General features: G+C 37.6%; 1 protein-coding gene and 1 pseudogene across 1 annotated transcript in view; both read right to left on the bottom strand.

Annotated features, from left to right (window-relative positions):
- The window catches only part of Rasa1 (RAS p21 protein activator 1), a 106,657-nt gene extending 98,523 nt beyond the window's left edge, over window positions 1-8,134 (bottom strand). Inside the window, exon 1 of the mRNA XM_046428235.2 lies at window positions 6,953-8,134. Coding sequence (XP_046284191.1) covers window positions 6,953-7,470 — 518 coding nt within the window. The 5' untranslated portion in view covers window positions 7,471-8,134. The remainder of the gene's footprint in view (window positions 1-6,952) is intronic.
- Window positions 8,135-22,720: 14,586 nt separating this feature from the next.
- Window positions 22,721-24,520, bottom strand: LOC124081849 (actin, cytoplasmic 1-like; annotated as a pseudogene).
- Between the last annotated feature and the right edge of the window lie 204 nt (window positions 24,521-24,724).

Here is a 24,724-nt window from a genome sequence, read left to right as displayed (position 1 = left end):
GAGAACTCTATTCAAGTAGTAGCTGTATTTAATCTGTTCCAAAATTATCCAAATCCATACTTAAATATGCAAAATTATCCATGTATTAGTCAGTGCAAGCTGCCATAGCAAAATGCTACAGTCTGAAAGGTTTAAAGAACAGAAAAAAAAAATTTCACAGTTCTGGAGGCTGGAAGTTGAAAGATCAAAGTGCCAGCAGAGTCAATTTCTCCAAAGGCATCTCTCCTTCACTGGCAGATTATAGCTTTCTCAGTGTCCTCACATGACCTTTTCTTTGTGCATGCACACCCCTGTGTTTCTTCTTATAAGGAGACCAGTCCTATTGGAATTGTGAGCTATACTTTATGATCCCATTAACCTTAATTACCTTTTTAAAGGCCCTGTATTCAAATACAGTCACATTGAGGGTTGGATATTCAATCTATAATGGGAGGGGGGGACATAATATAGTCCCTAACACCCAATTGACTACCAACCCTGCTGTATACTGTTTTGTATGGTATACATACATATATGTGAGGTATTCTATGTACTGAAAGGGAACAAAGCAAAGGAAAAAGCATAGTACATATTGAGCATATCCAATCTGAAAACCTGAAATTCATTCAGATTTCAAATTTGGGATGCTCAACTGGTAAAGTCTATGCAAATATTCCAGAATCTGAAACACTTCTCATCCCAAGCATTTAAGATAAGAGATACTCAACCTGTATTTGCATTAGAATTCCATTTCCATTACAGTTTTCTCAATATTAAATATTAAGATAATATTTGTCAACTAAAGGAACTGAATAAGATATCAAGTTATAAGAACTGAATAAGATATTTATGTAAAAGCCTGACATCTAGAAAATGATTAGCAAATTCAGGGTAGTAGGCCTTTGCCTTCTAGTCCCTTCAAAAATGGAAAAAAAAAAGTAACTTGATTATAAATTTTACCCAAATCTAGACACAACGGAAAAAATATGAGAACAAAAGTCTATCTCAGTTCTACCACTTCCTTGCTATGTGAATTTAAGCAAGCTATTCTACCTCAGTCAGCTTCCAAACTTGGGCAATAAGTGTTCCCTCAATCACTAAAATGCATATATCAAAAGGTAATCAAACTTTATAAAAATTCTAATTACGATTATAGTATGAAATTTCATCATTCTTTCATTTACTGTCTTTCATTCCTTCAACTCTACAACAAATATACTCTGAATTTATAAAACTTACTTGTACAATGTGTCTATAGGTTAATTCTTATCATCTTATTTCTCAGAATAATCCCTCATTTTAAGTAATCCTATATGTTCTTATAATTTTGTCATGTAGTGTTCATTTTTTTACTCATTAAATCATATAATCACTAAAATGACTAAAATTATACCACAAACTCTGCTGAGATAAGATATATGAAGATGTTATCATTAAGTTGTACCTAGTAACAATTATTTTTAACTTAGCCCCAAACTGAATTATATTGCAGGTGATTTGGAGATAACACACCCATCAAACAAATATCTACAACAAACCATATGCAGTATCCTGATGATATTTTTGGTTTAAAACTAAGATAATGGTAGCCAAAAGATAACATCTATTGTTGTGATATGACTCATGTAATGAAAGACAACTTATCATGTTGGGGCTAAGGAAGGAACTTATATTTGTCCTTTCTCCCATCCCAGTCTTCCCACTAATATCTAATATTATCCTGCAATACATACAAATGAATAATACATGTGGTACACTACCTTTAATTGACCTCAAGAAATCTCACCTCCCGTATTTGTGTTCTTATATAGTCACCTCCCACACTAAATTTCCAAAGGATCACTGGACTAGCATTGGCCATTGAAACATTAGCAAGCACGAGGAATACAGAGGTTTGGTAAGTATTAGCACACTGGGGTTTATTCTTTAAGAACATGTTCTTGTTCTCTTAGAATGTTTCTTGCTATTAAAAAGCCCACACTTCTTTAAATGTAGAGGCTAGAGGGAGGAAAGAAAGAGGAGAAATGTCCAATAAAATGCCCAGCTATCCACCAGCTTTAAAAGCCATCACAGATGAGGCACCAGCTTTATGAGTTAAGAAGCTGTCTTGGAATTATAGCCAACAGATGACACGTGGAACAGTCACCATCAAGCCTTGCCTGAATTTTATAATTAAAAAATAATAATAATTGTTGGTGGTTTTGCAAATAAGTTTTGGAAAGTTATGCAACAACAGATATCCAAAACAAGTAAAGGGAAAAGAATATTTCCTGTTAGGTAGTAAGCAACAAAAAAAGGTCAGTTGGGTCCAGGATTGTGGCTCAGTGGTAGAGCACTTGCCTAGCATGCATGAGGCACTGGGTTCAATCCCCTAAACCACACACAAACAAACAAATAAAATAGAGGTATTGTGTCCATCTACAATTAAAAAAAAAAAAAAAAAAAAAAAGGTCAGTAGTAATTCCTACTGCAAATTATAATAAATATTTGCCCTACTGAAGTTACTGTTTTGGGTATTTTAGTGTTGTTGAAGGCATTCTGTTCTTTTCTCTAATGAGACCAGTAAAGAAATAGAAGTAAAACAACCAGAAAGGACTGCTCTTCGTTTCCCTTTTTTCTTCCTGATTTATGGCTGTCCTTGTTCTTTTTCCATCAAGAAAGTTTGCCTAGTTTACCCAGAGTAGCTTACCAATCATTCAGACCAATCGCAGCCTTCAGTTTTGCTCTGTACCTCAGTAACTACAGGCACCCTCTTTAACCTCCCTCTATAACACAGGTAAAGTTCAGCAGAGACTACTCCTCACTAAGGACCAAAAGCTTATTACACTCATTTAACTCATAATTCTTTGACCCGATATAATCCTTAGGCAAAGGAAATCAGAACCTATAATCTCTTATTTAGAAAATAAACTAAGCAGCAGGAAAACTATACCTGCTACTTTCCCTCAATGAATCTATTTTAATTATATAAATTTCTTATTTTAGCCCCCATTCCCTTTGCTCATAATTCAGTTATGATATTAACCTTACTCTAGCTTTAATATAGTAGTTATTGGTTTACTTAACTTCCTCCTACTAGAATTAAAACTTCCCTGGAAGAGGGACTCATTAAGAAAGGGAGCATTTTACTCATTGCCGTAATCCCTGAAGCACCTCTACCACTTATACAAATACAGTAAAATTATCTTGAGTCCTGGTCAGCACCTACTCTGTCCATAACTAATCTTTGCAATTCTCACCATTACTTTTATTAAGAAACAATGACTCACCCATACTTATAATGAAATCAGTAACAATGTTAATGAATGCTACATGTCCTAACATTAACCTTCAACAATTATTTAACTTAATTAAGCATGATTTTACTTTTATAAAGACAGTAAAATTATTTTTAAGGAAATAAAGAAGCTATTATAATTCTGTTTTCTCTTCTTTAAGAACACAGGCTTTACATGCCTAAATATTATTAGGTCCAGGGCAAGACCTAAGCCAGATGCCAGGCAAACAATATCAAAGGCAAAGCATGCCTGGTGGAAACTACAGCAAAATGGAGAGCCAACTACCCATATAAAACTGGCAACCACTACTCAGCTCTAACAATCTACTCTCAATCAGGAACAGCCACCAGGTATAGCCACATCCTGTGACTTTTCAAGAGGTTACAAAAATTAAGACTTCTTAAATGTGACATCTTCTTATTTTTAAAAGATGGCAACTAATTACTAAATATTCCAAGTAGACTAAAAGCAAACAATATATATCTGTGGGTTGGATTCTCATCAAAGGCCTCTGGTACTCCAGGCTAACAGTTCAAAAATCTCTAAATTATTAAAAGTACACTAGGGGAACAATTCCCATTTATCATCACCCTTCAGTCCTATAGAAAAGTAACAAGGACTATGAAAAAGTTCCATAAAATTACAAAGTACCACTGACAAACTCCTTTAATTTAAACTTTCTTTCTATTGAAAAAGAAATGCCAGCAGTTTTAGATACAGAAATTTTCACAGCAGAAAAAAAAAAAAAATACAGGGAGAATTTTTTTTTTATTTCAAAAAACTTGAGAAAGGAAGATATTTTTAAAAATAATAGTTAAACTTACACACTTTCAGCCTTAACCAAACTCATGAAAATGCTTAGTAATAAGCATGAGACTAATGATGCATCATGCACCCAGACAGGCTACAAAATACTAATAGTGTTAATATATTTCCATTGATCGGTCTACAGACTGCCACTGGACTCTCGAGTTCAACAGCACAAAACCAGCTGAAAACAAGGTTAAACATTTTCCTGACCAGAGAACCCTAGTCTATCAAACTATTAGTTCTCAATAATGTGACCCACACCTTTGTAATACCACGCTATCAATAACTAAAATGATCAGTTATTAGTAGTCAAATATTTATTTAATCCAAGAACACTTCTTCAATTCTTTCTACAAAAGTTGACATTATTTAAACAAGTTGTCAAGTCTGTTTCCTTCCATATAAAAATAAAAATTTATATAGAACATTTGAATGTCACTTCTAGAAATGTTTTACCTTTTGCTGGAAGCCCTTATAAAATTAAAATAAAGTTTTAAATAAAATCAATCATGGTAGGCTTGTCTTTGGAGTTCAAAACATTCTCTAAAACAGCTCTCTGAGCCAGTGTGGTATTAGCACCTGTAGTCCCAGTTACTTGAGAGAATGGGCAGGAAGATAACTTTAACTCAGGAGTTTGAGGCCAGGCTGGGCAATATACTGAGTCCTTATCTCAAAATAATTAAATAGCTATTAATAAAGAAGATGTTCTAACAAAAGAATTAGTAAGCAATCTATTGACAATAAACTTACATTACTGTTATTTGGGGGGACTGCTTATTTATTAGGACACTAACTATATACCAGGCACTGTGCTGAATAGTTCAGAATTCTCATTAAATCTTAAAAATAACCATAAGAGAGGTACCATTATTAACCCTATTTTACAGATGTGAACACTAGCATTTCCAAATCACTCATCAAGTAACAGACAAATTCCAGCCCAAATCTTGACCAACTTCACAATTTGCATGCTTAACAACTACACTTTATTGCCTCCAAGAATTCTGGGTTGATATCTAAGGCACATATTTTTTTAAAAGAGAGAGAAGAGGAAATTTGTATTTCTGAATGACAAAAGTTTATAACTACATTAGAAAATAGGATGGTGATGTATCCCAGTGGGTAGAGCTTTTTGCCTGGTATGAGCAAAGAAAGCATGAGGTTTGATTTCCAGCACTGGAAAAAATAAATACTAGAAATAGAGGGTACTTTTTATAACATTAACAATTCCAATATAGTCATACCAATTTTATTCTTATTCCTAAATATATATAATGATAAAAGTGTCACCTAATGAAATTCTCACAAACACAATTTTTCCTAAGTACTCAATCAGGTTTATTATTAAAAAGTTAATGGGAACACTTTGTACTTTCCACTCAATTTTGCTGTAAACCGAAAACTTCTCTTAAAAAAGTCTATTAAAAACAATGTAAGAACTATAATGCTAAATATGCCCAAGCCAATTCAGTTATGAAATGACACAAGACTATATCCTTTCAATATTAGAAGCTGCATTCTGTTTATTATAACCACAGTACTAAGCATGTACTGGGCATTTAATAAATATTTGTGTAACTGTAAGGTGTGTAAAAATGGAATTTTGAACACTTCCAGAACATTCCCAGGAAAGTATGCAATACACAAATATATGTTGGAACAAAATTAGATCAAAAAAATAAACTGCTGAATAACATAAAAGGAATACAACATTTCTATACCATAGCTGGCATAAATAAGATTACTTTCCACCTTAATTATCAAAAAGTATAGCCTTAAGTAAAAAATGATTATTACAGAATCTTTTCCTAATTAGTTTTTTAAGTCCTTTCTAAATCCTCTAAAGAAGCTTATAAAAAAATCTTTTGAATTGTCCATATGAACCAAATCTTTTTTTCCTAATATAATATTTTCTTAATATTAATTTAAAAATGATGAAATGATGTATCAAGCAAGTGTTGCATACTACCACATCACATCTCAACATTTTCTTCTCATGGAGGCCCACCTTTATAAATACATACCTAGTTTCATTTATGAAGAGTAGATGTAAGGAATATGTTCTACCTCATACAAAAGTGATTTGTCCTATATGTTCTGAAGTAAACTATCAAAATTAAGTTTCAAATGGAATACTATATTGCCCACCAACAAAAAGTGCTGAAGAGAAGCACCATTAGTTATTGGTTTTCTTCAATTTGTATTTACAAAGTCTCAATGTAAAAGTATTACACAAATACTAATAAACAGAAATTCCATAGAACAAGTTACAAACATTGTTGGAAGTGTAGGGCCTTAATCATACGTGTAATTCACAGAGCTTTTTTTTTTTTTTCTGATTTCTCATAAGTAATCGAAGCACTTCTAAATCACTTTTAGTGATTTTGGTAGACAGAAGCTGGGATTTGCAATTTAACAAAAAGAAAGCATTCTGACCAGAGCGTTTTCCAAATTTTATTAATATAACACTCATTTCATTATTTATACTTTAGTTTCTCACTAAACATCCAGCTTCGATGGGGAACAAACACAGGTTATTATAGGCTGTGACTGCCTTAATAGCTACAGGCTCGGCTGAATCCTAGGACACCACCTCAGTTTGGGAGGGGCAAACCCATATCTGATTCTCACTAGATACACATTTTCCCCATGCTTCCCATCTTAAATTTTTACATTTTCCCAGAGGAGCAATAAATACACGAAAACGCCAGGGAGTATGCCTGTAGGGGAGATTACTGATCAAATTAAATTCCGATCCATGAAACCTGAAGCTTCAAAACTTTTCCGAACATATCACAGCTGAAAGAACAAGGTAGGCTTTAGTCTATTCCCACTTCTTGCCTGGTGCCATCTACTCCAATCCAAGAACAGAAATCATGACTTACTGGTTAGTTGGAGGAGCAGTCAGCGGTATGGCCACCTCTTCCTCCTCGTATTCTGGTCCATCCAGAGAGTCACCTTCGTCCACTGTGCCAAGGCCCGCGCCCAAACTGGGCAGCTGAGGCGGCGGCGGCAGAGGGGGAAATCCGCCGCCTGGCCCGAGGGTCTCAGAAGGCAATGAAATGGTCCCCTTCGTGAGAGCCATCTCTCCACCAGGTCCGGCGGCAGCAGTAGCACCAGCCACGCCAGCAGCAGCGCCTCCCCCTGTCAGTCCAGCTCCCCCGAGTACCCCCGCCACGGACCCGGCTCCTAGGAACCCTGACCCCAAAGCAGCTCCGCCACCCAGAGTCGCGGCCACTCCAGCCTCCACTAGCCCAGGATAGGGGGCAGCTGCCACGGGCAAGGCCGCGGGTATCTTCACCCGACACACTGCCGGATAGGCGCTGGAGCCCGCTGCCGCACCGCCTCCTGCTCCGGCAGTCACCGGGCCGCCTTCCTCACTGCCGGCCTCGGCCGCCATCATGTTGAAGCCCGCTCTACCGTGCCTACCCTGCCTGCCCGGGAGCCCCGGGGGCCAGTAGGCCCCGGCTCCGAGCCGCCCCACCCAGACGTGTCCCCACTTCAGCTCCCTAGGCGGAGGAAACAACAACAAAAGGAGAGAGTCCGCCGCCGCGCCCCCTCTTCGGGCCACAGCCCAAGATCGGGAGCAGCCTGGGATACGGGAAGCGAAGTGGGCAAAAAACCCAATGCCAGCACAAACGCCACCTAAACCTCACCTTACACACCCACACTCACGCACACACATGCACAGAAGCGGAAAACTTCCTGGCTTCAGTAAAGAGGAAGGGAAGCCCAGGGAAAGCGGCTGAGACGGCTGCTGCTCCTTCAGCCGCCGCCGCCGCTTCTTCACCACCCCAGTTCCGGCCACCCCCACCGCAGCCACAGTCGGTGCCGCTGCTGGGGCTGGGGCTGGGGCCACTGCAGCCGCTTCATCCTCCACCCGGCAGGAGCCGCGAGGGGTGGGGAGGAGAGGAGGAAGAGGGGCGGGGTAGTGGGGAAATTGAACTGCTCACTACCTGGAGCACTCAGTTAGTGAAACCCGAGAGAGAAAGGAAGGCGGGGTAGGGGAGGACGGGCGGAGGGAAGGAAGGGCGGCAAAGGAGGAGGGAGAGGGCAGCTTCTACGCAGGCGCATTCCAGTCGCAGGGCCGAGGGGCCGGGCCTGGAGGGAGGAAAGGGAAGAGTAGGGAGGGAAGGAAGCGGCGGGGACGCGCTCGCCGCGTCCCTTGGGCTCCGAGCGCGTGGCGGTGCGGTCCCTTCTCCAGTCGCTGTGGCCAGCGGCGCGCGCCTGCCTCACCGGGCTTTGTCTGATGCGCGGGAGGGAAGAGTACTTAAGAACGCGACGGGAGTGCTGGAGGAACCTGCCTGCGGTGTAGAGGAAGGAAAGGAAAACGAAAATGCCCTAAGCTAGTTCCCTACTTTCTGACCTGTGGAAAAAACCGCCTCAGCCGGCGGCACAGAAACTAGAAGGGGCGAGTAGCCTGCTGCAAAGATCAGGGCAGTACTATTAATGTGCTCTTCGTTCTTGTGTTGCATTATACAAATCAGCATATAACAATTACATGTTTAAAAAAAATAAATAAACTAGATCCTGCCACTCAAGAAAGGAAACGAAATGGATAAAGGGAGCTATGTGAGAAAGAGGGATGGAAATGTTGGGTAGAAATAGTAGCTGTGAAGTCACATTTCTGCCACATACGTATGTTTTCTTCCCCTGCTGTCTCACATAAACGTATTTTCCTGTGCCATTATAAGTCTGTCAGGTACTAATGAAGAAGTATGAAAACGAAAGGTGCCGCAGAAGACAAATCAATCTACTTTTGTCCTGCTTTTTTGCGCAAGACTGCAGAACATGATCCACAATGCACCTTTATGTGAAACCTCAAGAATGTCCCAGAGTGCCAGTTGTATATAGTTTCCAAAATTATCAATAAATTCAAGTTTTACCCTTCAAATAGCCAAAGAGAGGGGCTTTGTTTTGTCTTTTATCCTAAAGTATATATAAATTATTAAGTTGTCCTTTAGTATACTCAGAGGATTGCTTCCAGTACCAAAATCTGAGAATGATCAAGTCCCTTACATAAAATGGTGTGATATTTGCTTATATGCACATCCTCTCATACACTAAGTCATCTCTAGATTACATACAATACCTAATACAATGTAAATATCATGTACACGGTTATTGCGTTGTATTGTTCAGGGAATAATGTCATGAAAAAAAGTCTGTCCATGTTCAATACAAATGCAGTTTTTTTTTTCTTTCTTAGAGAGATAATTTTTTAATATTTATTTTTTAATTTTCGGTAGACACGACATCTTTATTTTATTTTTATGTGGTGCTGAGGATCAAACCCAGCGCCCCGCGCACATGCCAGGAGAGCGCACTATAGCTTGAGCCACATCCCAGCCCACAAATGCAGTTATTTTTTCAAATAATAGTGTATGCCTCTTAAATAGTGTAACTGAGAAAACAAAGATGCATTAGTCTCAAAAGCTGGACTTCATACAGTGGATTCAGACCAGAAATAATAGCCCTGGAACTTGTAAGAAAGGACAATTCTCAGGCCCCACCTAAGACCTTCTGAATTAGCAACTGTACAGCAATCTATTTTTTAACCAGTCCTCCCAGTATTGTACACTTAAATTTCAGAACCAATATACTAGAGTCTAATATGATAATCAGGATGTAGGTAAGCAATGCCTTTAAAATGTTCTGAAAGAACAAATAGGTGTCATTCAGTAAATGGTGAATAAGAGATGTGGATACTGGGTTCCTATGCTCTGTGCTATTCTACAAAGGAGGTTAGGAAGTGAGAAAAATACAGAATGAAGCAGTTTCACGATCCTTAAAATAAATAACAAAGTACTACTTCTTGTGGGCATTCTGAGAATAATTTTTTCTTTTAAATGTAGACCCCCAGAGTTATAAGATCATCAAAGTACCTACTGTGCCTGCTACCTAATGTATGAACCCCAAGTACAACTTCTCCAAATTTTCATATAGTTGGTGCTTAAAAACCAGTCCTCCAACTCTCCACCCCTATCAGCACCATCAGCTATGGAATGAACTTGAACTATCAGTTTCTCACTATCCCCTGGCAATCACACATCTCTAAATGCTCAAACCCCATCTACTGGAGAATCTGCCATCAGGATTACTACTCTAATCACCTAATTACCTCCTTCTTCTGTTTTGCTCCTTCCCTGTCCACCCCCACTAGGGATTGAACCCAGGGGCACTTAACCATTGAGCCACATCTTCAGCCCTTTTTATTTTTTTTCTTTTGAGATGAGTCTCATTATGTTGCTTAGACTGACTTTGAACTTGCAATCCTCCTGCAAGAAGTGGTTTCTAATTATTGCCTGATTCCAATACATACTCTGCCTGTTCTTTTAGTAAAAATGTATTTTCATATAGAAAATAAAATAGAAGCAAAAAGTAGTTATGTGCTGGGCACAGAATAGCTCATTGACTGCAAAATGGTAAATATTTAAGAAAAACTATTGTGAATATTATGATAGCACCTTTGAGAAGTAGATTAATAAAATATTTTCATTAAAAGTGCCTTATATTTGCAGATATTTTTAAAGGTTTCAAAGTGCTTTCTTGTGCACTGTCTCTTTCAGAACTCTGAAAAAGTATGACAATATTATTATTCTCAGTTGGCAGATTTGTAAGGCTTTTGAGTTCTAAAGGTGTGGTCAGTTCATCTCAAGAGATGGATGTCTATTATAAGGATTTCCGGAGAAGCAAGGCAGAACAAGAAAACTGTTCCACAATAAATGTCTAGTGTCATAGGGAACTGTAATAACTCTTATTGTTCAGGATCCAGAAGCAGCTCTTGGGAATTAGCAGGCATGCTCATGGCCATGTCTGAAGAATCAAAACTGTGTTATTATCTCTTTGGGTCACTATACCATTCCCATGACTTAAGCGCTCTGTCACTGCTTCACTGTTCCTCCCAACACAATCACTGTTTCTACTGATTCTCCACCCCCAGTACCACCATTGCTCTCTCCATACTTCTCTACTTTATGATTCCTATTTAGTAGTGGTTTTCACTGCTTTTGATTCTACTTATAACATGCCAAGGGTACAATGGTGAACTGAAGTAGTTGGGTCTTTGATCTTATGGAGCACATAGGTTAGAAAGAGAGGTAAACATTTAACCAAGTAGCCACAGAGATAAATGTAGCATTTGTGGTAGACTGGGGGTATAGCTCAGTTGTAAGTTACTTGACTAACTTGCCTGAGGCTCTATATTCCATCCATAGCACCCCAAAAAATAAAATAAAAGCTGCATTTAATACTAAGATAAATTATATTAGGAAGAGAACTCGAACTAATTTGAACACAACAGTCTTTATGGTCACTTGATCTAAGTCTTTGAGTGTTCAGAGCATTTTGGTGTAATAATGTAGACACAGTAAATCAGCCCCAAACAGGAAATATTGCAACAGATTGTCTTTGAATCCCACCTCTGTCACCACTAGCTCTGTAACTCTGGCAGAGTTACTTAACCTCTCTCAGTCTCCATTTTCACATCTCTTATATGCATGGAAAAAAATACTTTTTTTGCTAGGTTTGGTTCTCCCAAGAAGCAGACCCTGAAACTGAACTGGAATTTAAGTTATTTGGAAGGTAATCCCAATAAACCCTATTGCAGAGAGAGGAAGGTGAAAAAAGAAAAGGAAGGAAGCCAACAAAATGTGCATTATCAAACAAGTAACCACTGAAGATGGGGAAAGGGTGTCAGTTCCATAGGGTTACAATAGAAGACTATGTAAAACATGTCTCAGGTTTTTATGAAGATTTAAAGTAAGGAAATAGTGGAACAAGAGAGGCTCTCAATGATTTGCATCTATAACCATTGATAAAAGTCTTGTTGAGACAATGAGCTTTACACTCATAAAATGGTAGCATAATAATATACTATAATTATAATGTCAGTACATAATGGATCATGAATGGTATAAATGACAGTGATGCTGGTTTAGAAAACTTAGCTTGTTTCCTGGATTAAAAGGGCTGTTGGTAGAGTGCTTGCCTTGCATGCACAAGGCCCTAGGTTCAATCCCCTGAGCCACAAAAAAGGGGGGGGGGCAAAGCTTTTCTTTGAACTTCTATTAACTTTCATTATTAACTTCTTTAATAATAACAGAAAAGAGATCAGATCTCCCAAACAAAGAGATAGGAAAGATGAAGAAACAAAGTGATCATTTTTTGGTGATAGAGAATAAATAAGCCAGCTTTACTAGAGTGGAGAATTTGTGTTCAGAAAGGAATATGAAGTTGTAAATTAGAACAAGATTATGGAACATTTTTAAGGCCAATCAGAGGCTTTTGGCTTTTATCTGGGGACAAATAGGCAGGTGCAGAAGATTATTGAATAAAGCAGATTATGATAGAAACAAAAATCTATGGTTGAGGGGGCTAGAGTTATGGCTCAGTGGTAGAACGTTTGCCTGGCATGTGTGAGGCCCTGGATTCGATCCTCAGCACCACATAAAGATGAAATAAAATAAAATAAAGGTATTGTATTCATCTACAACTATAAGAAAAGGTATTTTTTAAAAAAAAATCTATGAATGAGCATTGAGTCTTAGATCTTGAAAAGCACATTGGATTTGCCTAATATAAGTCCTATGCGAATGTAAAAGACTTTTCTAGAAAGTTTGTGACTTGTAGGAAAATTTTCAGTGAGTCAGTGTTAAAATCTGGCATAACTGTAAATGTTAGAAAGTTTAATCAGAAATGTGATTCTGATCAATTTCTCACATTGGTCCTAGTTCATGTTTCTAAATCTATAATATAGAGAGACCCCTTAAAATACTTGAAGCTAACAGTTTCCCAAGAAAAATTTCTTATGTGAAAATTCTGGTTTCTTTCATCAGATTTCAAAAAGCCAGATGTGGAGGCCTCACCATCTTGTTCACAATCCTCTATACACATTCCCATTGTTGCTGTCATTTGGTCGTGGTTTGATACACAGCAGCAAAGACATATTCTAACCAACCTACTGTAGATAAACTTTATGTACCTTGTTCTAAGATCCGTTAATGGAGTCTAAGATTAGCAGATATTCATATCACAACATTTGGATGACATATAAATGCTGGCCCCTTCCTCCTGCAAATATTTTCTTTATTTAGTGTTCAAAATGCCATTTTCTTCAGTCACTGGTATCAGACTCCTTTGCCAGATGATTTCCATCTTCTCAAGTTCTAAATATTTGTAGTTTCCTTGGCTTTTTTACTTTGTACTATTCTTTCCCAATAATTCTATCTAAATCTATGAATTTAACTACCATGTATATGTAGACGATTCCCAAATATCTCCAACTCTAGCCTCTTAGCTCAAACTGTCCTAACAGGGGCAATGGCCACCGTCTCATTGGGGGCTTCTGCTTCCTGTCCAGGAGGATGTAAGCCAACTAAAACTTAAAGTCTCAAATAATTAGTGAACAGCAAAACACAAATGGCCAGAAATATATTTACAAAAGCAAAGCCTCTGATAGATCTAGTCCACATGGGTGCTAAAACTAGACAAAGAAAATATGGCTCCAGTGGTTTATTTAAGGGGCTACATCAAAGGCAGGGATAAGTTTTCAAGGATGGAGTCTAGTAGTCAGCAGGTTGACTGGCATCTTCTAAGGTCACACCCATCTCAGGTGCTGTGTACATCTCTGGCAGAGTTTGAGGAGGAAGTTTACCTGCATCAGGTGATCAATCCCTGTGGGGGTTCCACATGAAGTTTTCAATACCAGTCTTATCCCCTAATTAGGCTACATTGAGCAACATAGTCCACACGCAGCCCACTGTCAGCTTGTGACACTGTCCCTTGGCACTCCACGTGAACATCTCACATCCAAAAGAGAATTCTAAAATGCACCACACATAATAATACTATCTTCAGTATCCCCCAGGTAGTACATGGTGTCACACTCACCTACTGGCCAAAAACCTAGATGACATTATCTGATTCCTCTCTTTCTCACATCTCACATTTAATTCATCAGCATGTCCTGTCACCTCTGCCTTCAAATTATATACTATGTCTTTCCATTGGGCTATTAGAACAAAATGTCATAAACTGGGTAGCTTATAAACAACAGAAATTTATTTCTCACAGTTCTGGAGACTGGGAAATCCAAGCTAAAAGTATCAGCAGATTTGGAAGCTGGGGAGGGCCCATTTCCTGATGCATAGATGGCACCTTCTTACTGCATCCTTACACTTTAAGGGGACAAGTTAGTTCTCTGAGGATTCTTTTCTAAGGATGCTAATCTATTCATGAGGGCTCCACCTTCATGACTCATCACTTTCCCAAGATCCCACTTCCCAATACCATAACCTTGAGGGTTAGGGTTTCAACCAATGAATATAAGAGGGACACAAGCACTCAGACTACAGCACTGTATTTTAGCACATTTCAACCTTGATTGCTACTACCCCAGTCTAAGCCACTATCATCTCTTACCTGAACTACAATAAAATCAATCTTTTACCAATTTCTTTCCTCCACTTTTACTCTACACACATTTGCCAGAGTGACCTTCTAAAACTATAAATCAAATCACTTCAAATCCCTTTTTAAAAATTCTTCCATCACATATAATAAAATGCAGACATCTTCTGATGGTCTCAATGGCCCTATTTGACATGGTTCCTGTGTTTCTCTTAAACCTCATCTTCTGCCACATACATGTACTCTTCAATGATAGTTCTGTCACACTGAGTTATCTTGCTATTTTTTGAATATACCAGGAAACCTCGTATCGCAGAGATTTTAGGATTACTATATCTGTGATATGGATTTAGGATAAAGAGAGAGATATTAAAGAAATCAACCACAAGCCATCGAGAAGTGTGCAAACAAAGGAAAAACTGATGTGAAATTGTGTAGTTCCATCCTTCTTCCACCTCTTGTCCAGTCCCTAGCACTGGCCCTCTATAAATATTAACATCCTACACCAATGGGTTGCTCTCTTTTCTAGAGATAACCGTATTCTCCCTTGGGTGCACATTACTTGCTTTACCCCAAAGGCATCTCTTTTGAAATTGCCCTTTCTGCTCACTTGAATATGTATCTACTTTCCTATATAAACTTGGTGTCCATGCCTTTGGTGCATGTTGAAATTCTTTTCCCTCATGTATGCCAAGAAACCAGCTGGTCTTAAGTTGAGTGCCCCCTTCCCTCTGGGCACTCCTTAGACCCTTCTCCAGACACATCTCCTACCACATATACTCTGCATGAAATATTTTAACTAGAGCTTTGACTGGCTTCCTTCCTTCCTTTCATTAAAGTGTGCTTAAATGTCATAGCCTCATTAAGTTCTTCTCTGACCCTTAACCACAAAAAACCTCCACCAAAGAAGAAGAATCAAAGGATAAGTAAATAGAAGTGACATGTCATTGGGTATTTCTGACAACAATCTTGTACTTTCCCCTTGCCATAAGGATAAAATATACCAGACATAGGCCAATGCTTTAGTCAGGATCCCAAAATAAGATGAAGCATGGTGGCACATGCCTGTAATCCCAGCAACTCAGAGGGCTGAAGCAAGAGGATCACAAGTTCAAGGCCAGCCTCAGCAACTTAGTGAGACCCTAAGCAACTTAACTTCGTAAGACCCTGTCTCAAAATGAAAAATAAAAAGGACTGAGGATATGGCTCAGTGGTAAAGCATCCTGGATTCTATCCCCTGTACTAAAACAACAAATGATGGGTAGAACAACATCAGGCCAACATGTAATATGAGCAAGGAATAAATTATTGTTATTTTAAGTAACAGAATTCTAGGATTGATTATTTCTGAAACAAAGTTGACTGATCAACATCTATAACAACTGGAATAAGATATACTAAAAAAAAAAGTAATTTTTGGGTTAAATTCATGGCCAGAAGAATGCTGCAGTTTTATGTAAGCCCCAAATCTGGATTACAAAATAACTTTGGTTACCATTTGGAAATAACCAGAAATATCTTCCATAAGATTATGAAGTTGGCAGTTGCCACCAGGAAGAGGGTCCTCTTGAGAACTTTAACAATGCTGGCACCCAAATCTAGAATTGTGAGAAATAAGTTTCTGTAATTTATAAGCCACTCATGCTATGGTAATCTGTTATAACAGCTAACACTAAGACAGCTTTGGAATGTGTATTGTCTACATAACTGTTAACCAAAGATAAGTTGAAATTCTTTGATTTATTTACAGAATCCCAGTAATAATTAAAGCACAAATAATTAGGGTTTTGTTTGGGGATGGAGATTTCTTTGTTCTTTTAGACTGAGGTATTAAAATTAATTTTATATTTCACCATTTTACCATTTCTTTATTTGCTTTATTAGTAAGTTATTGTTATTGTTGTTAATATTAGTGGAAGTTGAGGTGAAAAGCTAGGGCCTTGTGCAAACTATTCAGGTACTCTATTACTGAGTTACATTCACAGCCTTGTTTATTAGTAAAATCTAAAGCCAATGAGGGTTTATGACTTTGTGATTGGTTATTTTTTATAAATGTTTTTTTATGTCTTATAATAAAGATATCCATTATGTTTCTATACTTGTTTGAGATGCTTAAACTAACTAGAAAAGCATTTTAAGGATTTTCATTTTGAAAAATCAAAGCAAATACAGTAGATTAAAAAATACATGGGGCTACGGTTATAGCTCAGTGGTAGAGTGCTTGCCTTGCACATGTAAGGCACTGGGTTTGATCCTCAGCACCACATAAAAATAAGTAAAATAAAATAAAGATATTGTGTCCACCTTAAAAAAAATCTTTAAAAAATGTAGTGACATTATTTGGGCACATAGCCTGACTTCTTTAAAATGTTCTTTCCTTAAATAAAATAATAGCCTTTTAAGACTTGGCATTAAGCTTATAGCATGAAATGATTTTGACCTAAAATCTCTTAAATGCATTATTATATTGATGTTATTTCCTGAGCCTTCCAACTGAGGTCATGTACAATATGCTGCTTATATAATCTCTAACCTTAGATGATATAAATCTATTTAGTTTTTTGTTCTATTAAACCAATTGTTTTCACCTAATTAAATAATTATTGAAAGATTGTGCAGTTATATGTATTACTTTCTTTATATTTTATAGCTATAAAATCTTCATATAATATTCATCTGCTATGAATGAAAGTTCTGAATTTAAAAAACAAAGCTCTGTGATTCATTTTCATCTAAAAATAATTTGCTGCCTCTATAACATTTTTTTTTTTATAGATGGATCTCATTATGGTCCCCAGGCTCGTCTTCAACCTGGGCTTAAGTAGTCTCGGTCTCTGAACTGTCTGGGACTACAGGTGTATGCCATTCCACCCAGTTCCTAGCAATTATTTTTTAAGTTGATTTATTTTTCTTTTTGGATAAATTAATGTGATATTCACATTTTCTTTCATTTTACATACTAGGTGAACATATTTTCTTAATTTTGGCTTATTTAAAACGAATCCATTGTTCCTTTTTTTTCTTTTTGTGGTGCTGGGGATAGAACCGATAACCTCACACATGCTAGGCACCCTACCACAGAGGCATATCACTAGCTCAGTTCCCCGCTTTAACAATAGTACTTATAATTTATATGTTTCTAAAAATTTTGTATCCCAAATTCTATAGTAGCAAATATTTTATATTTTTATAAATATTTTGATCTATTGTTCTAATATATTACCACTCATTTTTATTTATGTAATTAAAATGTAAGCAATGTGATGCCAAGAGTTAAGAACCCTACAGGGAAAGAACCCAGATTATGGCAGATCCTGAGTTGTTTATCCACAATCGTCCTCACACCTCCCATATTGCTAAGTGAACTTTTTCCAACCACCCTTGCAACTAAACATGATATGTGAACTTCAGTTCATTTATAGCTTCAAGATTTATGTCATAGTTAAAACACTTTCTTCATTATAAGACTACTAGAAAATCTCCCAAGTTATATTCTGGTGTTCTTTATGGTTTAACTTTTTATGTTGTTTTAATATTTGGTTCACCTGAAATCTATTTTGATATAAGGAATGAGGTACTTATCCCGCTTTTCTAAACATAACTTCCTCTTTTCATGAACTTTTTGTTGTTATTTTGCTTGTTCTTCCATTACACAACTATCTAACTTTCAAAAAAATTTTTGACTCTCAGCAGTAAAGTATTATTAAAGAGGGAAAGTAACATTAAGACTTTCATATTTTAATTATCTTTGGCATTCGGGGAACGTTTCTATTATATTTAAACATTTGGATAATGCAAGATAAAAAAAACCTACTTAAAATTCCTCTCCTTTCCTACACCCCATACAAACATCCACTTCATAGTGAAAATACCAAGGAAGAAAAACCTTCATGAATAAATGTAAGATATGATGATGTGCCCAAAATTTTGTTGAAAAAAAAATTTTGGCATATCATAGAGATTTCTGGTACCACAGAATTTAAAAAGTCAAATAGAGGCCTTCTACTATTTTTTATATGTTTGTTTTGTTTCATTTTTAACTTTATTTTATTTGTTTATATGAGGATTGAACCCAGTGTTTCACACATAGTAGGCAAGCATTCTACCACCGAACTACAGCCCCAGCCCATACTATTTTTTTTTAAGAGAGGAATCACTTCCTACTCTTAAAAGAGAAGAGATATGGTTCATGAATATCCTTTTCCTCTCAGTGAATCATAATTATCTTTACATGTAGAAATAAAATGCAACCACTTACAAGTATCATCAGTTAGGGCGGTAGGTTATAGGAAGATCCCTTTCAAAATAATATGTATGCTTATCAAATATATTTGAGACTACATGTATATTATACATGAAAATACATATGTATAGATACACATATACATACACAACACATATGCATATACATAAAATAAAACTGACAAAACATTGATACTTGTTGAAGTTAGATGAAGTACATGGGAGTTTACCATCCTATTTCTCCTACTTTTTTATGTTTGATCAGTTTCAAAATGAAGAAAAAAGAGTAATATTTTAAACTTCTGTAAATCATTTGTATGATGATCTTCATATGAAGATCCTTAGAACAATGGGGTAAGAGTTTCTCTGCCAAGAGGTGATTCACTTCAGAAATATGAATTCAAATCAACCATTTAATCAACTGGGATTAAAAATCTGTTTCCCAAACAATTTGGAGATAACCTTTATCTAAATAAATAAAAAATAAGGAAAGAAAGAAGAAAGAAAATGAAAAAAAAGGAAGAGCCTAAAAGGAAGGTAGTTTATGTATATATATGGTTCTAAAGCTGGGCGTGATGCTGCACACCTATAATCTCAACAACGCAGGAGGTTGAGGCAGGAGGATCTCAAGTTCAAAGCCAGCCTCAGCAACTTAGCAAGATCCTGTCTCAAAATAAAAAATAAAACAGGTTGAGGATGTGGCTCGGTGGTTAAGGGCCCTGGGCTCAATCTCTAGTATGAAATAATAACAACAACAAATGGTTCTGAAGACGTCTATAAAATATTTCTGAAAGCATAATGCCTTTCCATTACACGGAAGTTGCATCACAACATTCTGTTTAGTGTGGCTGACTGTTATGAGTCAATATTACATCCCTGATTTTAGGACATTATGTCATAGTTTTGTACCTATTTATTATTTCTTTAGAGAACAAAGACTCTCTGCACTATAGTTTTGAGCTATTAAGGCAAATTTAGATTTTAAAATAAAAACAATACGGCATTTAGATTAGTAAGGACCAAAATAGATAAATAAACATCTGACTTCCATTTCAATCTTAAGATTCAAATATTCTTTAATTTAATGTGCAAGATTGAACAGAAAGAGGTTTATCTTCATTGAAGTAACATTTGTATTGAATTCACACTTAAAATTTTCTTTTTTCTTTTTTTTTTTGTGTGTGTATGTGGTGCTGGGGATCAAACCTAGGGCCTTGTGCTTACATGGCAAGCACTCTGCCAACTGAGCTATATCCCCAGCCCCACTTAAAATTTTCTATAGCTTCATTTTCAACAGAATTTATTTCTACAGTGTTAGTCAAAAAAATTAGAAATAAGGTTTTTGTTGAATGTTGTATGCCCTGTTCCCCACTAGATCCTTCCCATAAATGACACAAGCCCCAAATTAATCATGTTTATTCTCATCCTCATCTTCCACTAATCAATTAATCAATCAATAAAAATGAATGAAACAAGAAAAAAATGAATGGGGTAGAAGCTACCAAAGAATATAAAAAACTGTTTTCAAGTACTTTGCAAAAGAGAGTAACTGAATAAGAATGGCTTACTTTACTTCATAAAAAGTTGGCAAAGAAGAAAAGAACAAATAGGAGAAAAGAACCTTTTGAAGGCAGGTTGGGGAATTGTGTTTTATTATTGTTTGTTTTATTTTTGGTAGGTAGAGAGAGTAAATGCTAGGGAAAACAAGATTGTAACAAAAAGTTTTATGAAGTTTTGAAGAGTGATCAGAATATGCTTATAGAATCCTGTATTATTTATTTTGGATGTGTTCCTAAATTGACATGAGTCTGAGGTTGAAATAAGTAGGCCCAGTATTATTCAGGTTTTAGATCTATAAAATGAACTTACTTTAAGTAACCTCAGTGTGTATTAATGGTGCTCCTTAAGGTTGACATTAAAACATTGATTTCATTATCAATGATTCAAATATTAAATAAGGTTAAATCAAAAGATTGACAAGAAATATTATCTATGGAATTCCCAACTTGCTCATTTATTTTTCCCCTAAATTCAGAACACAGTATAATGAAAAAATCATAGACACTGTTTTTAGTTAAAATAGCTCTTGTGTTCAGATCCACTACATACCAGTTGGATGATGATAGGCAAATCAAATTTAATGAACTATTCTTCTATATATGTAGTTTCAATGACTAAATTCTTTTTTAGTTCTAGGAATTTTATTTAGTATTTTTTCAAAATTCCCTACTATCATTTGAAAATATGTTTTGTTCTCTATTTTTTTAATATATTTTGAAACATACCTACTTTATAGTCGATATCTAATGATTCTATTTCCTAAAGTTCTCAGGGGTCTAAACATATTATTTGTTGTCTTTAACTTATGATGAAGGATCTCCTCATGGGTTTTATGACTTTGAATTTTGGGTACTTTTTTTTTTTCATACAGGGGATTGAACTCAGAGGTGCTTAACCACTGAGCTATATCCCCAGCCCTTTTAAATATTTTATTTAGAGACAGGGTTTCGCTAAGTTGCTTAGTGCCTCACTAAGATGCTGAGGCTTGCTTTGACTTGTGATCATCCTGCCTCAGTCTCCCAAGTCACTGGGAATACAAGTATGTGCCACTCACTGTACCTTGTGGATTTTGAGTACATTTTAACAACAGTCTTATTTGTGAGAATCCTGCATATTATGTAAAAGGATTTATATTTTTGCATCTAGGCAATATAGAGTAACAGAGACTAGATTTACTTTCCTGCTTAAAACAACTAAAAATATGGACAACATTTATAATGTAAAAGTTTTCAAAGATAATAGACATTAAATAACAAAGAAAATAATTCCTGAGAGATGGAAAGCAAGTGAGGTAAACTCCACTGAGAGATGGGAAACAATTTAGTGTATCCAGGGAAGTGATATACAGGAAGAGCCTGGCAGTTTTTCTGAGATAACAAGGAGTAACTAGAAATTTGGAAATGCCAAGTGGGTTAGAATTTTTGGGTCAGAGTCTCAAGAAAGAGAAAGTTGAATAGAAAGAAAGTATCAGAGATTTGTAAAAGGTACCCCTCAAGTCTATACACCTTAATGAAAAGTCAGAGATGACAGAGTTTATATAGAAGCAAAACCCAACTATATGAAATCTACAAGAAATGCATACTAATGATAAGATATAGTTGAAAGGTAAAAATGGAAACAAAATATACCATGGAAACTGTAATCAAAAGAATGTTGAAAATTAGATTTCAAAGAAAAAGAATATTACCAGTGATAAAGAGGGTCATGTTTTAGAGTGATTTGGATTTGTTTCTGAGTAGTGTTGGCTTTTATATCAATGGATATACAGAGGAGAATAGGCTTTAGACCCAGAAAAGGCAAACAGTTGCCTTTATAGCTGAGATTTTTTGGTGTAAAGGTTTCCAGCCCCTTCAGAGTGTGGAATATAATCTGAAAACTGAACGCTTGTTCTGATGGCAGTTTGAAGTAGAGGATTTGTTTTCTAATCTAGAATATAGTGCAATGAACAAGCTTTCCTATTGCCTGACGTGGGTGGGTTAATTTTTTTCTACTTCATTCTTTTCACTAGATTCCAGGGAGTCCATTTTTTTTGTGGAGGGTCCCAGTTCTAAACCTTTACCTTGCCTGATCCAGGCTTCACTTCTCAATGTATTTATGATTCCAGTGAATCAGAACATCTTTAGAGGCCCACCTTGAGACAACTCCAGCATCAGTTCACACTTTTGTTTTTCCTTTTGTGGTTCCAGTGATCAAACTAGGGCATTGTGCAGGTTAGGAAAGCACTCTTACCACTAAGCTATCTCCTTAGCCCCTCAGTTTACACTTTTATCTTTGGTTTTTAGTTTCCTCTTTATATTTAACCTCTGGGGATTTCCTTTACTTTCTTGCAAGCTCAGCTGTATATTTAAAAATAAATTTGTCATTTAAAAAAATATTTTATTTTTTAGTTATAGTTGGACACAATACCTTTATTTTATTTATTTATTTATTTATTTTTCATCTTTAAGGTGTGCACTTTTATTGAACTGGTCTCAAGTCAGTGTACAGGTAAGCCCTGGCTGCCTCCACACCTTAGCCCACTCCCAGGGAGATGAAAAGCCTTCATACATCTCAAGTTGGGGGACAAAAAGGGGGCCACGATGGCTGACCATTCAAAATAAAACAAAATAAAAAAGTATTAAGGCTAAGATTTAAAAAATTTGCATTACATAATTTACACAAAAGCAATGCTGTCACCTCCCCTGTATGGACTCCGGTGAGGACTGGGCCATCCTCCAGGAGGAGGAGTGGGGCGGCTTTTGGGAGGGCGAGGGACTTCCTATGACAATGCATCTCACTATATTTGAAATGACTATTAAAAAAAAGAACAATGTACAATCAAAGTCCTCGGCCATATTGTAGAACTTTGGGGATGCTAGCTCCAACCGACTGCTGTCACCTTCACCGTTCCAGTTTTTAAATCCTGAGTCAAAAGCGCCAAAACAAAAAGGAAAAAAAACAAAAACAAAAACAAATAAAGCCATGCCAATCTCATCTCGTTTTCTTCGCAAAGTTAGGTTTTGTCAAGAAAGGGTGTAACGCAGCTAAGTAACAGTCCGCCTAGAAGCATTTACGGTGGACAATGGAGGGGCCAGATTCGTCGTACTCCTGCTTGCTGATCCACATCTGCTGGAAGGTAGACAGAGAGGCCAGGATGGAGCCGCCAATCCACACAGAGTACTTGCCCTCAGGGGGAGCAATGATCTTGATCTTCATTGTGCTGGGTGCCAGGGCTGTGATCTCCTTCTGCATCCTGTCAGCAATGCCTGGGTACATGGTGGTGTCACCAGACAGCACTGTGTTGGCATAGAGGTCCTTGCGAATGTCAACGTCACACTTCATGATGGAATTGAAAGTAGTTTCATGGATGCCACAGGATTCCATGCCCAGGAAAGAAGGCTGGAAGAGTGCCTCAGGGCAGCGGAATCACTCATTGCCAATGGTGATCACCTGACCATCAGGCAGCTCGTAGCTCTTCTCCAGGGAGGAGCTAGAGGCTGCAGTGGCCATCTCCTGCTCGAAGTCCAGGGCAACGTAGCACAGCTTCTCCTTGATGTCACTCACGATTTCCCGCTCGGTTGTGGTGGTGAAACTGTAGCCACGCTCAGTCAGGATCTTCAAGACGTAGTCTGTCAGGTCCCGGCCAGCCAGGTCCAGACGCAGGATGGCGTGGGGAAGGGCATACCCCTAGTAGATGGGCACTGTGTGGGTGACCCCATCACCGGAGTCCATCACAATGCCAGTGGTACGGCCAGAGGCATACAGGACAGCACAGCCTGGATGGCCACATACATGGCTGGGGTGTTGAAGGTCTCAAACATGATCTGGGTCATCTTCTCACGGTTGGCCTTAGGGTTCAAGGGAGCCTCGGTCAGCAGCACAGGGTGCTCCTCAGGAGCCACACGCAGCTCGTTGTAGAAGGTGTGGTGCCAAATCTTCTCCATGTCGTCCCAGTTGGTGACGATGCCATGCTCAATGGGGTACTTCAGGGTCAGGATGCCTCTCTTGCTCTGGGCCTCGTCACCCACATAGGAATCCTTCTGACCCATGCCCACCATCACACCCTGGTGCCGCGGGCGCCCCACGATGGAGGGAAAGACTTCCCCGGGGAGCATCGTCGCCCGCAAAGCCGGCCTTGCACATGCCGGAGCCGTTGTCAACAACGAGCTCAGCGATATCGTCATCCATGGCGAGCTGGGTGGCGGGTGTGGACTGGCGGCGGTGGAGCGGCGAGGAGACTGTACTCGCAGGATGGACGCGGTCTCAGCAGTGTTTATTTTATTTATTTATTTTTATGTGGGGCTTAGGATCGAACCCAGGGTCTTGCACATGCTAGGCAAGTGCTCTACCACTGAGCCACAACCCCAGCCCATGTCAGGATTTATCCAGTGTTTTTTTTTTTTTTTCATTGTGTTTTGTTGCAGATTTTCCAGATAAAGATTGCCATTTTGGTAGTAATGGAAGTC

This window comes from Marmota monax, unplaced genomic scaffold, assembly GCF_021218885.2.
Source record: "Marmota monax isolate L192 unplaced genomic scaffold, Marmota_monax_Labrador192_F-V1.1 WCK01_AAM20220418_F8-fsc00018, whole genome shotgun sequence".
NCBI classification, from domain to species: domain Eukaryota; kingdom Metazoa; phylum Chordata; class Mammalia; order Rodentia; family Sciuridae; genus Marmota; species Marmota monax.
Note: the sequence above shows the minus strand (reverse complement) of the source record. Positions and strands in the feature narration are given on the sequence as shown.